The 14,987-nt window shown below is 40.9% G+C and overlaps 1 protein-coding gene across 3 annotated transcripts in view; it reads left to right on the top strand.

The window, feature by feature from the left end:
• LOC140074614 (uncharacterized) overlaps window positions 1-8,115 on the top strand; it is a 43,799-nt gene extending 35,684 nt beyond the window's left edge. The window contains exons 5-6 of one of the 3 annotated variants that reach the window (XM_072119638.1): window positions 2,700-2,773; window positions 7,533-8,115. In XM_072119638.1, the coding sequence (XP_071975739.1) occupies window positions 2,700-2,773; window positions 7,533-7,942 (484 nt within the window). In that variant the 3' untranslated portion in view covers window positions 7,943-8,115. The remainder of the gene's footprint in view (window positions 1-2,699; window positions 2,774-7,532) is intronic. The other 2 variants (XM_072119637.1, XM_072119639.1) reach the window with 2 other exon arrangements.
• The last annotated feature ends 6,872 nt before the right edge of the window (window positions 8,116-14,987 follow it).

The following is a 14,987-nucleotide window of genomic DNA, read 5'->3' as shown; positions in this document are numbered from 1 at the left end:
ACTATAATACTGCTCCCTATGTACAAGAATATAACTACTATAATACTGCTCCCTATGTACAAGAATATAACTACTATAATACTGCCCCCTATGTACAAGAATATAACTACTATAATACTGCCCCCTATGTACAGGAATATAACTACTATAATACTGCTCCCTATGTACAAGAATATAATTACTATAATACTGCCTCCTATGTACAGGTATATAACTACTATAATACTGCCCCCTATGTACAAGAATATAACTACCATAATACTGCCCCCTATGTACAGGAATATAACTACTATAATACTGCCCCCTATGTACAGGAATATAACTACTATAATACTGCCCCCTATGTACAGGAATATAACTACTATAATACTGCCCCCTATGTACAAGAATATAACTACTATAATACTGCTCCCTATGTACAAGAATATAACTACTATAATACTGCTCCCTATGTACAAGAATATAACTACTATAATACTGCTCCCTATGTACAAGAATATAACTACTATAATACTGCCCCCTATGTACAAGAATATAACTACTATAATACTGCCCCCTATGTACAGGAATATAACTACTATAATACTGCCCCTATGTACAAGAATATAACTACTATAATACTGCCCCCTATGTACAGGAATATAACTACTATAATACTGCCCCCTATGTACAAGAATATAACTACTATAATACTGCCCCCTATGTACAAGAATATAACTACTATAATACTGCCCCCTATGTACAAGAATATAACTACTATAATACTGCCCCTATGTACAGGAATATAACTACTATAATACTGCCCCCTATGTACAAGAATATAACTACTATAATACTGCCCCCTATGTACAGGAATATAACTACTATATTACTGCCCCCTATGTACAAGAATATAACTACTATAATACTGCCCCCTATGTACAAGAATATAACTACTATAATACTGCCCCCTATGTACAAGAATATAACTACTATAATACTGCCCCCTATGTACAGGAATATAACTACTATAATACTGCCCCCTATGTACAAGAATATAACTACTATAATACCGCCCCCTATGTACAGGAATATAACTACTATAATACTGCCCCCTATGTACAAGAATATAACTACTATAATACTGCCCCCTATGTACAAGAATATAACTACTATAATACCGCCCCCTATGTACAGGAATATAACTACTATAATACCGCCCCCTATGTACAAGAATATAACTACTATAATACCGCCCCCTATGTACAGGAATATAACTACTATAATACTGCCCCTATGCACAGGAATATAACTACTATAATACTGCCCTCTATGTACAGTAATATAACTACTATAATACCGCCCCCTATGTACAGGAATATAACTACTATAATACTGCCCCCTATGTACAGGAATATAACTACTATAGTACTGCCCTCTATGTACAAGAATATAACTACCATAATACTGCCCCCTATGTACAAGAATATAACTACTATAATACTGCCCCCTATGTACAAGAATATAACTACTATAATACTGCCCCCTATGTACAGGAATATAACTACTATAATACTGCCCCCTATGTACAAGAATATAACTACTATAATACTGCTCCCTATGTACAAGAATATAACTACTATAATACTGCTCCCTATGTACAAGAATATAACTACTATAATACTGCCCCCTATGTACAAGAATATAACTACTATAATACTGCCCCCTATGTACAGGAATATAACTACTATAATACTGCTCCCTATGTACAAGAATATAATTACTATAATACTGCCTCCTATGTACAGGAATATAACTACTATAATACTGCCCCCTATGTACAAGAATATAACTACCATAATACTGCCCCCTATGTACAGGAATATAACTACTATAATACTGCCCCCTATGTACAGGAATATAACTACTATAATACTGCCCCCTATGTACAAGAATATAACTACTATAATACTGCTCCCTATGTACAAGAATATAACTACTATAATACTGCTCCCTATGTACAAGAATATAACTACTATAATACTGCCCCCTATGTACAAGAATATAACTACTATAATACTGCCCCCTATGTACAGGAATATAACTACTATAATACTGCTCCCTATGTACAAGAATATAATTACTATAATACTGCCTCCTATGTACAGGAATATAACTACTATAATACTGCCCCCTATGTACAAGAATATAACTACCATAATACTGCCCCCTATGTACAGGAATATAACTACTATAATACTGCCCCCTATGTACAGGAATATAACTACTATAATACTGCCCCCTATGTACAGGAATATAACTACTATAATACTGCCCCCTATGTACAAGAATATAACTACTATAATACTGCTCCCTATGTACAAGAATATAACTACTATAATACTGCTCCCTATGTACAAGAATATAACTACTATAATACTGCCCCCTATGTACAAGAATATAACTACTATAATACTGCCCCCTATGTACAGGAATATAACTACTATAATACTGCCCCCTATGTACAGGAATATAACTACTATAATACTGCCCCCTATGTACAGGAATATAACTACTATAATACTGCCCCCTATGTACAAGAATATAACTACTATAATACTGCCCCCTATGTACAGGAATATAACTACTATAATACTGCCCCCTATGTACAAGCCCTAAAATGAGATATTGAGTAAAGATTTCTTTCTTTCTGCTTTCAGCATTGACCGTACAGTTGATAAGAACGTCATGAAGAAGCTCAGTCCTTATATAAGAGACGCCTATGAAATAAATGGTAAGTGCCTCAAACACAAAGAGAGAATCAGTGACACAAACATGGGAAGAGAATCACATGAATGGGCCTGGAACATTTGGGTTTTATAGGACCTTACCTACAATAGGCCAGCTTTACTTTTAATTAGACATCTAGGTAAAACCTAAGGGGAACCCCCTTAACGATGAGCCTTCATAATGTGACTTGTGTAATGGCTACAGATAACAGTGAAAACACAAAAACTGAGAGACTAGTTCCTAACCTTGCCACTAGGTGTCATGCCTGTACGGCATTTACCACCCTAAGGGCAAGCAATAAAGATCTGTTACAGGATTAGGATAGAAACGGGAATGAAGTTATAAATTTCCGTGTATCAAAATCCAACCTATCACATCTGCTGATACAGACCTAAATGAGTGCTGATGTGATAAGGAGTATGTCTGCCGAAATATGTATGTAAACTATAACCGTTACACACAGTAACTTGAGGGCGGCACACATACCATTCTTCCTGTGCACTCCTTGTAGTTGGCAGGAGCATACCACTAATGCTCTTGCATTTTTGAAATAGGCATCTCTGGTGTCTCTCAGACGAGATAGGAGTGCAGGGATTAGATACATGGAATTTTTTTTAAACTTTTTTCAATTTGAAGAGGTAATACTAAAACATATTTTAGATAAGAAAAAAAGAGGCTTCTATAACACCCCAAACATGCTGTGGTGGCATTTTATAGATTATCTCATCTTTCAAATGGGTTGTGGTTTTGTTTTCTTTAGGATTGAAAATACATGTTCTAGGACTAGGTGATATGGGGCAAAATATGGATGTCTCAAGAGCTGCACTCACTATTCTGCTGCTGGTGCAGTCACTGTGTACATACATGACATTACTTATCCTGTACTGATCCTGAGTTACATCCTGTATTATACCCCAGAGCTGCACTCACTATTCTGCTGCTGGTGCAGTCACTGTGTACATACATGACATTACTTATCCTGTACTGATCCTGAGTTACATCCTGTATTATACTCCAGAGCTGCACTCACTATTCTGCTGCTGGTGCAGTCACTGTGTACATACATGACATTACTTATCCTGTAGTGATCCTGAGTTACATCCTGTATTATACTCCAGAGCTGCACTCACTATTCTGCTGCTGGTGCAGTCACTGTACATACATGACATTACTTATCCTGTACTGATCCTGAGTTACATCCTGTATTATACTCCAGAGCTGCACTCACTATTCTGCTGCTGGTGCAGTCACTGTGTACATACATGACATTACTTATCCTGTACTGATCCTGAGTTACATCCTGTATTATACTCCAGAGCTGCACTCACTATTCTGCTGCTGGTGCAGTCACTGTGTACATACATGACATTACTTATCCTGTACTGATCCTGAGTTACATCCTGTATTATACTCCAGAGCTGCACTCACTATTCTGCTGCTGGTGCAGTCACTGTGTACATACATGACATTACTTATCCTGTAGTGATCCTGAGTTACATCCTGTATTATACTCCAGAGCTGCACTCACTATTCTGCTGCTGGTGCAGTCACTGTGTACATACATGACATTACTTATCCTGTACTGATCCTGAGTTACATCCTGTATTATACTCCAGAGCTGCACTCACTATTCTGCTGCTGGTGAAGTCACTGTGCACATACATGACATTACTTATCCTGTACTGATCCTGAGTTACATCCTGTATTATACTCCAGAGCTGCACTCACTAGTCTGCTGCTGGTGCAGTCACTGTGTACATACATGACATTACTTATCCTGTACTGATCCTGAGTTACATCCTGTATTATACCCCAGAGCTGCACTCACTATTCTGCTGCTGGTGCAGTCACTGTGTACATACATGACATTACTTATCCTGTACTGATCCTGAGTTTCATCCTGTATTATACCCCAGAGCAGCACTCACTATTCTGCTAGTGCAGTCACTGTGTACATACATGACATTACTTATCCTGTACTGATCCTGAGTTACATCCTGTATTATACACCAGAGCTGCACTCACTATTCTGCTGCTGGTGCAGTCACTGTGTACATACATGACATTACTTATGCTGTACTGATCCTGAGTTACATCCTGTATTATACCCCAGAGCTGCACTCACTATTCTGCTGCTGGTGCAGTCACTGTGTACATACATGACATTACTTATCCTGTACTGATCCTGAGTTACATCCTGTATTATACTCCAGAGCTGCACTCACTATTCTGCTGCTGGTGCAGTCACTGTGTACATACATGACATTACTTATCCTGTACTGATCCTGAGTTACATCCTGTATTATACCCCAGAGCTGCACTCACTATTCTGCTGCTGGTGCAGTCACTGTGTACATACATGACATTACTTATCCTGTACTGATCCTGAGTTACATCCTGTATTATACCCCAGAGCAGCACTCACTATTCTGCTAGTGCAGTCACTGTGTACATACATGACATTACTTATCCTGTGCTGATCCTGAGTTACATCCTGTATTATACACCAGAGCTGCACTCACTATTCTGCTGCTGGTGCAGTCACTGTGCACATACATGACATTACTTATGCTGTACTGATCCTGAGTTACATCCTGTATTATACCCCAGAGCTGCACTCACTATTCTGCTGCTGGTGCAGTCACTGTGTACATACATGACATTACTTATCCTGTACTGATCCTGAGTTACATCCTGTATTATACTCCAGAGCTGCACTCACTATTCTGCTGCTGGTGCAGTCACTGTGTACATACATGACATTACTTATCCTGTACTGATCCTGAGTTACATCCTGTATTATACCCCAGAGCTGCACTCACTATTCTGCTGCTGGTGCAGTCACTGTGTACATACATGACATTACTTATCCTGTACTGATCCTGAGTTACATCCTGTATTATACTCCAGAACTGCACTCACTATTCTGCTGCTGGTGCAGTCACTGTGTACATACATGACATTACTTATCCTGTACTGATCCTGAGTTACATCCTGTATTATACCCCAGAGCAGCACTCACTATTCTGCTGCTGGTGCAGTCACTGTGTACATACATGACATTACTTATCCTGTACTGATCCTGAGTTACATCCCGTATTATACTCCAGAGCAGCACTCACTATTCTGCTGCTGGTGCAGTCACTGTGTACATACACTCACCGGCCACTTTATTAGGTACACCATGCTAGTAACGGGTTGGACCCCCTTTTGCCTTCAGAACTGCCTCAATTCTTCGTGACATAGATTCAACAAGGTGCTGGAAGCTCCTCAGAGATTTTGGTCCATATTGACATGATGGCATCACACAGTTGCCGCAGATTTTTCGGCTGCACATCCATGATGCGAATCTCCCGTTCCACCACATCCCAAAGATGCTCTATTGGATTGAGATCTGGTGACTGTGGAGGCCATTTGTGTCCAGTGACCTCATTGTCATGTTCAAGAAACCAGTCTGAGATGATTCCAGCTTTATGACATGGCGCATTATCCTGCTGAAAGTAGCCATCAGATGTTACAGGGTACATTGTGCTCATAAAGGGATGGACATGGTCAGCAACAATACTCAGGTAGGCTGTGGCGTTGCAACAATGCTCAATTGGTACCAAGGGGCCCAAAGAGTGCCAAGAAAATATTCCCCACACCATGACACTACCACCAGCAGCCTGAACTGTTGATACAAGGCAGGATGGATCCATGCTTTCATGTTGTTGACGCCAAATTCTGACCCTACCATCCGAATGTCGCAGCAGAAATCGAGACACATCAGACCAGGCAACGTTTTTCCAATCTTCTACTGTCCAATTTCGATGAGCTTGTGCAAATTGTAGCCTCAGTTTCCTGTTCTTAGCTGATAGGAGTGGCACCCGGTGTGGTCTTCTGCTGCTGTAGCCCATCTGCCTCAAAGTTCGACGTACTGTGCGTTCAGAGATGCTCTTCTGCCTACCTTGGTTGTAACGAGTGGCGATTTGAGTCACTGTTTCTATCAGCTCAAACCAGTCTGCCCATTCTCCTCTGACCTCTGGCATCAACAAGGCATTTCCGCCCACAGAACTGCCGCTCACTGGATGTTATTTCTTTTTCGGACCATTCTCTGTAAACCCTAGAGATGGTTGTGCGTGAAATCCCAGTAGATCAGCAGTTTCTGAAATACTCAGACCAGCCCTTCTGGCACCAACAACCATGCCACGTTCAAAGGCCACAAATCACCTTTCTTCCCCATACTGATGCTCGGTTTGAACTGCAGGAGATTGTCTTGACCATGTCTACATGCCTAAATGCACTGAGTTGCCGCCATGTGATTGGCTGATTAGAAATTAAGTGTTAACGAGCAGTTGGACAGGTGTACCTAATAAAGTGGCCGGTGAGTGTACATGACATTACTTATCCTGTACGGATCCTGAGTTACATCCTGTATTATACCCCAGAGCTGCACTCACTATTCTGCTGCTGGTGCAGTCACTGTGTACATACATGACATGACTTATCCTGTACTGATCCTGAGTTACATCCTGTATTATACCCCAGAGCTGCACTCACTATTCTGCTGCTGGTGCAGTCACTGTGTACATACATGACATTACTTATCCTGTACTGATCCTGAGTTACATCCCGTATTATACTCCAGAGCTGCACTCACTATTCTGCTGCTGGTGCAGTCACTGTGTACATACATGACATTACTTATCCTGTACTGATCCTGAGTTACATCCCGTATTATACTCCAGAGCTGCACTCACTTTCAATTTTTATTTTCTTGGTAGGAATTTTCCCTATTGTGGTTCTCACAAAACCGAAACTCCCAGATAATGAAGAACCCCTGAGGACAATACAAGAACTGGGCTGTCATCACATCTTCATTCTTGATAATTACAGCACCACGAATTCTGCTCGAAGTGTCGACACGGACTCTAAAGTTCTAAAATTTCTGGACACGTGTCTGCGAGAGGCCGATCGAGGGATCCAGAGGAAGAAGCCCTCAAATATTCAGTCCCAGTTCATAAAACAGGCGGCTGAACAGATTAAAGCCGAGATGAGGAGGCAAAGAGAGATCCAGGAGGAAAAGGCAGGCCTGAAGCATCACATACACTTAAATCAGAAGGAAAATCAACCATCCCAAACATTATTCGGATCAAATCCTACACAAAGTTTTACATTTGGCAGCAGAAACTGAAAGGAATTCACTACATGTTCTGCTCATGTGGGTGACCACAACACTACAGTCACTAGAAGCCTCTCCTGTGACTGCTGTATCTCAGTTATACTATTAATATCTAACAATGCAACTGCATTCACTTCCATTATGACCTGACACGTTCTCTGTGACTCAATAAAACCACTTAGTGTCACTAATCACTTCTGCCTACTTTCTGTTTTGATCTTCTGTCCATGGTCAGTAGTGATGTAATGATGGGTCAGTGTTATCTATACAGAGGACATTGTACAGGGAGGGGGAGGAGATAAGCTGTGACATCATCTATTGTCAGTAGTGATGTAATGATGGGTCAGTGTTATTTATATAGAGGACATTGTACAGGGAGGGGGAGGGGATAAGCTGTGACATCATCTATTGTCAGTAGTGATGTAATGATGGGTCAGTGTTATTTATATAGAGGTCATTGTACAGGGAGGAGGAGATAAGCTGTGACATCATCTATTGTCAGTAGTGATGTAATGATGGGTCAGTGTTATCTATATAGAGAACATTGTACAGGGAGGAGGAGGAGATAAGCTGTGACATCATCTATTGTCAGTAGTGATGTAATGATGGGTCAGTGTTATTTATATAGAGGTCATTGTACAGGGAGGGGGAGGAGATAAGCTGTGACATCATCTATTGTCAGTAGTGATGTAATGATGGGTCAGTGTTATCTTTACAGAGGACATTGTACAGGGAGGGGGAGGGGATAAGCTGTGACATCATCTATTGTCAGTAGTGATGTAATGATGGGTCAGTGTTATCTATATAGAGGTCATTGTACACGGAGGGGGAGGAGATAAGCTGTGACATCATCTATTGTCAGTAGTGATGTAATGATGGGTCAGTGTTATCTATATAGAGGTCATTGTACACGGAGGGGGAGGAGATAAGCTGTGACATCATCTATTGTCAGTAGTGATGTAATGATGGGTCAGTGTTATCTATATAGAGGACATTGTACATGGAGGAGGAGGAGATAAGCTGTGACATCATCTATTGTCAGTAGTGATGTAATGATGGGTCAGTGTTATCTATATAGAGGTCATTGTACAGTGAGGGGGAGGAGATAAGCTGTGACATCATCTATTGTCAGTAGTGATGTAATGATGGGTCAGTGTTATCTATACAGAGGACATTGTACAGGGAGGGGGAGGAGATAAGCTGTGACATCATCTATGGTCAGTAGTGATGTAATGATGGGTCAGTGTTATCTATACAGAGGACATTGTACAGGGAGGGGGAGGAGATAAGCTGTGACATCATCTATTGTCAGTAGTGATGTAATGATGGGTCAGTGTTATTTATATAGAGGACATTGTACAGGGAGGGGGAGGGGATAAGCTGTGACATCATCTATTGTCAGTAGTGATGTAATGATGGGTCAGTGTTATTTATATAGAGGTCATTGTACAGGGAGGAGGAGATAAGCTGTGACATCATCTATTGTCAGTAGTGATGTAATGATGGGTCAGTGTTATCTATATAGAGAACATTGTACAGGGAGGAGGAGGAGATAAGCTGTGACATCATCTATTGTCAGTAATGATGTAATGATGGGTCAGTGTTATTTATATAGAGGTCATTGTACAGGGAGGAGGAGATAAGCTGTGACATCATCTATTGTCAGTAGTGATGTAATGATGGGTCAGTGTTATCTATATAGAGAACATTGTACAGGGAGGAGGAGGAGATAAGCTGTGACATCATCTATTGTCAGTAGTGATGTAATGATGGGTCAGTGTTATCTATATAGAGAACATTGTACATGGAGGAGGAGGAGATAAGCTGTGACATCATCTATTGTCAGTAGTGATGTAATGATGGGTCAGTGTTATCTATATAGAGGTCATTGTACAGGGAGGGGGAGGAGATAAGCTGTGACATCATCTATTGTCAGTAGTGATGTAATGATGGGTCAGTGTTATTTATATAGAGGTCATTGTACAGGGAGGAGGGGATAAGCTGTGACATCATCTATTGTCAGTAGTGATGTAATGATGGGTCAATGTTATCTATATAGAGGTCATTGTACAGGGAGGGGGAGGAGATAAGCTGTGACATCATCTATTGTCAGTAGTGATGTAATGATGGGTCAGTGTTATCTATATAGAGGTCATTGTACAGGGAGGGGGAGGAGATAAGCTGTGACATCATCTATTGTCTGTAGTGATGTAATGATGGGTCAGTGTTATCTATATAGAGGTCATTGTACAGGGAGGGGAAGGAGATAAGCTGTGACATCATCTATTGTCAGTAGTGATGTAATAATGGGTCAGTGTTATCTATATATAGGTCATTGTACACGGAGGGGGAGGCGATAAGCTGTGACATCATCTATTGTCTGTAGTGATGTAATGATGGGTCAGTGTTATCTATATAGAGGTCATTGTACAGGGAGGGGGAGGAGATAAGCTGTGACATCATCTATTGTCAGTAGTGATGTAATGATGGGTCAGTGTTATCTATATAGAGAACATTGTACAGGGAGGAGGAGGAGATAAGCTGTGACATCATCTATTGTCAGTAATGATGGGTCAGTGTTATTTATATAGAGGTCATTGTACAGGGAGGAGGAGATAAGCTGTGACATCATCTATTGTCAGTAGTGATGTAATGATGGGTCAGTGTTATTTATATAGAGGTCATTGTACAGGGAGGAGGAGATAAGCTGTGACATCATCTATTGTCAGTAGTGATGTAATGATGGGTCAGTGTTATCTATATAGAGAACATTGTACAGGGAGGAGGAGGAGATAAGCTGTGACATCATCTATTGTCAGTAGTGATGTAATGATGGGTCAGTGTTATCTATATAGAGAACATTGTACATGGAGGAGGAGGAGATAAGCTGTGACATCATCTATTGTCAGTAGTGATGTAATGATGGGTCAGTGTTATCTATATAGAGGTCATTGTACAGGGAGGGGGAGGAGATAAGCTGTGACATCATCTATTGTCAGTAGTGATGTAATGATGGGTCAGTGTTATTTATATAGAGGTCATTGTACAGGGAGGAGGGGATAAGCTGTGACATCATCTATTGTCAGTAGTGATGTAATGATGGGTCAATGTTATCTATATAGAGGTCATTGTACAGGGAGGGGGAGGAGATAAGCTGTGACATCATCTATTGTCAGTAGTGATGTAATGATGGGTCAGTGTTATCTATATAGAGGTCATTGTACAGGGAGGGGGAGGAGATAAGCTGTGACATCATCTATTGTCTGTAGTGATGTAATGATGGGTCAGTGTTATCTATATAGAGGTCATTGTACAGGGAGGGGAGGAGATAAGCTGTGACATCATCTATTGTCAGTAGTGATGTAATAATGGGTCAGTGTTATCTATATATAGGTCATTGTACAGGAGGGGGAGGGGATAAGCTGTGACATTATCTATTGTCAGTAGTGATGTAATGATGGGTCAGTGTTATCTATATAGAGGTCATTGTACAGGGAGGGGAGGAGATAAGCTGTGACATCATCTATTGTCAGTAGTGATGTAATAATGGGTCAGTGTTATCTATATATAGGTCATTGTACATGGAGGAGATAAGCTGTGACATCATCTATTGTCAGTAGTGATGTAATGATGGGTCAGTGTTATCTGTATAGAGGTCATTGTACATGGAGGAGATAAGCTGTGACATCATCTATTGTCAGTAGTGATGTAATGATGGGTCAGTGTTATCTGTATAGAGGTCATTGTACAGGAGGGGGAGGGGATAAGCTGTGACATTATCTATTGTCAGTAGTGATGTAATGATGGGTCAGTGTTATCTATATTGAGGTCATTGTACAGGGAGGGGAGGAGATAAGCTGTGACATCATCTATTGTCAGTAGTGATGTAATAATGGGTCAGTGTTATCTATATATAGGTCATTGTACACGGAGGGGGAGGAGATAAGCTGTGACATCATCTATTGTCTGTAGTGATGTAATGATGGGTCAGTGTTATCTATATAGAGGTCATTGTACAGGGAGGGGGAGGAGATAAGCTGTGACATCATCTATTGTCAGTAGTGATGTAATGATGGGTCAGTGTTATCTATATAGAGGACATTGTACAGGGAGGGGGAGGAGGTAAGCTGTGACATCATCTATTGTCAGTAGTGATGTAATGATGGGTCAGTGTTATCTATATAGAGGACATTGTACAGGGAGGAGGAGGGGATAAGCTGTGACATCATCTATTGTCAGTAGTGATGTAATGATGGGTCAGTGTTATCTATATAGAGGACATTGTACAGGGAGTGGGAGAGGATAAGCTGTGACATCATCTATTGTCAGTAGTGATGTAATGATGGGTCAGTGTTATCTATATAGAGGTCATTGTACAGGGAGGGGGAGGAGATAAGCTGTGACATCATCTATTGTCAGTAGTGATGTAATGATGGGTCAGTGTTATCTATATAGAGGACATTGTACAGGGAGTGGGAGAGGATAAGCTGTGACATCATCTATTGTCAGTAGTGATGTAATGATGGGTCAGTGTTATCTATATAGAGGACATTGTACAGGGAGGGGGAGGAGATAAGCTGTGGCATCATCTATTGTCAGTAGTGATGTAATGATGGGTCAGTGTTATCTATATAAAGGTCATTGTACAGGGAGGGGGAGGAGATAAGCTGTGACATCATCTATTGTCAGTAGTGATGTCATGATGGGTCAGTGTTATCTATATAGAGGTCATTGTACAGGGAGGGGGAGGAGATAAGCTGTGACATCATCTATTGTCAGAAGTGATGTAATGATGGGTCAGTGTTATGTATATAGAGGTCATTGTACAGGAGGGGGGAGGAGATAAGCTGTGACATCATCTATTGTCAGTAGTGATGTAATGATGGGTCAGTGTTATTTATATAGAGGTTATTGTACAGGGAGAGGAGGTGATAAGGTGTGACATCATCTATTGTCAGTAGTGATGTAATGATGGGTCAGTGTTATCTATATAGAGGACATTGTACAGGGAGTGGGAGAGGAAAAGCTGTGACATCATCTATTGTCAGTAGTGATGTAATGATGGGTCAGTGTTATCTATATAGAGGTCATTGTACATGGAGGAGATAAGCTGTGACATCATCTATTGTCAGTAGTGATGTAATGATGGGTCAGTGTTATCTATATAGAGGACATTGTACATGGAGGAAGAGGAGATAAGCTGTGACATCATCTATTGTCAGTAGTGATGTAATGATGGGTCAGTGCTATCTATATAGAGGTCATTGTACAGGGAGGAGGAGGAGATAAGCTGTGACATCATCTATTGTCAGTAGTGATGTGATGATGGGTCAGTGTTATCTATACAGAGGACATTGTACAGGGAGGGGGAGGAGATAAGCTGTGACATCATCTATTGTCAGAAGTGATGTAATGATGGGTCAGTGTTATGTATATAGAGGTCATTGTACATGGAGGAAGAGGAGATAAGCTGTGACATCATCTATTGTCAGTAGTGATGTAATGATGGGTCAGTGCTATCTATATAGTGGTCATTGTACAGGGAGGGGGAGGAGATAAGCTGTGACATCATCTATTGTCAGTAGTGATGTAATGATGGGTCAGTGTTATTTATATAGAGGTCATTGTACAGGAGGGGGGAGGAGATAAGCTGTGACATCATCTATTGTCAGTAGTGATGTAATGATGGGTCAGTGTTATGTATATAGAGGTCATTGTACAGGGAGGAGGAGATAGGCTGTGACATCATCTATTGTCAGTAGTGATGTAATGATGGGTCAGTGTTATCTATATAGAGGTCATTGTACAGGGAGGGGGAGGAGATTAGCAGTGACATCATCTATTGTCAGTAGTGATGTAATGATGGGTCAGTGTTATCTATATAGAGGTCATTGTACAGGGAGGGGGAGGAGATAAGCTGTGACATCATCTATTGTCAGTAGTGATGTAATGATGGGTCAGTGCTATCTATATAGAGGTCATTGTGCAGGGAGGGGGAGGAGATAAGCTGTGACATCATCTCTAGTGAAGAATGATGTCATCAGGCTTCTTTTCTCAAAAGACCCATTACAGCCCAGTGATGGCTTAGGACTGTGGTAAACTGCAGTATAGATTGTGCAGTTAAGAAACCCCTGCATGATCCTGAGCTACTTTGCTGAACAAAATCTAGAAGGGAAAGGATCCACAACATGTAATGTTGTGGATGTTCACGTCCTCTACTGTCAGGACAGAGCATGTGCATCGTATGCTACGAATACAATAACATAAACCACCGCTAGGATTTGGAGGGAAGCTTCCTATGGACTGTACTTTTATCATTTTAACACATGTTCAATATTTGTACATCAAGTTATGTTTTAAAGTTTGTAAATAACTCTTTCTTGCATAATTCAGAGCAGGGGTCAAAAATTTGCATCACATTTTTGGTATCTTTTTGCCCTCAAATAGTCACACAGGTCATAAAACGCCCCCTAGACATATGAGCACACTATAATAGATTCATTTAAAAGTGCGACTTTACAAAAAGTCACAAGGTGAAGTAATAAAAACCCTCATGCATCCAAAAATGCTACTTAAAAACCATAAAACATCAGAAGCCAAATGTATCAAGTATCTAAAGCCACTCTGGTAAATCTAACAGGCTGCAGAGCTCCTAAGATGATCTGAAAACTATAGCAAGGAGCCTGCCTAATAATAACGCCCCAATACCTCTCCTCTACCCGAGGGGAGCAAATGATTGGACATAATGAAACTCATTGGGGCAGATTTACTTACCTGGTCCATTCGCGATCCAGCGGCGCGTTCTCTGTGGTGGATTCGGGTCCAGCCGGGATTCACTAAGGTAGTTCCTGCGCTGAAGTTCCCCGGAATGCACTGAAGTTCCCCGGAATGCACTGAAGTTCACCGGCCTATTCCTAGTGAAGGTAAGTGCAAGTTTCGCAACACATTTTTTTTTTTTTTAAATGCGGTGGTGTTTCTGAATCCGTCAGGTTTTCGTTCGGCCACGCCCCCCAATTTCCGTCGCGTGCATGCCAGCGCTGATGCGCCACAATCCGAT

This window comes from Engystomops pustulosus, chromosome 8 (genome assembly GCF_040894005.1).
Source record: "Engystomops pustulosus chromosome 8, aEngPut4.maternal, whole genome shotgun sequence".
NCBI lineage: Eukaryota > Metazoa > Chordata > Amphibia > Anura > Leptodactylidae > Engystomops > Engystomops pustulosus.
The sequence above is the reverse complement of the archived record's forward strand: the minus strand, read 5'-3'. Positions and strand labels throughout refer to the sequence as shown.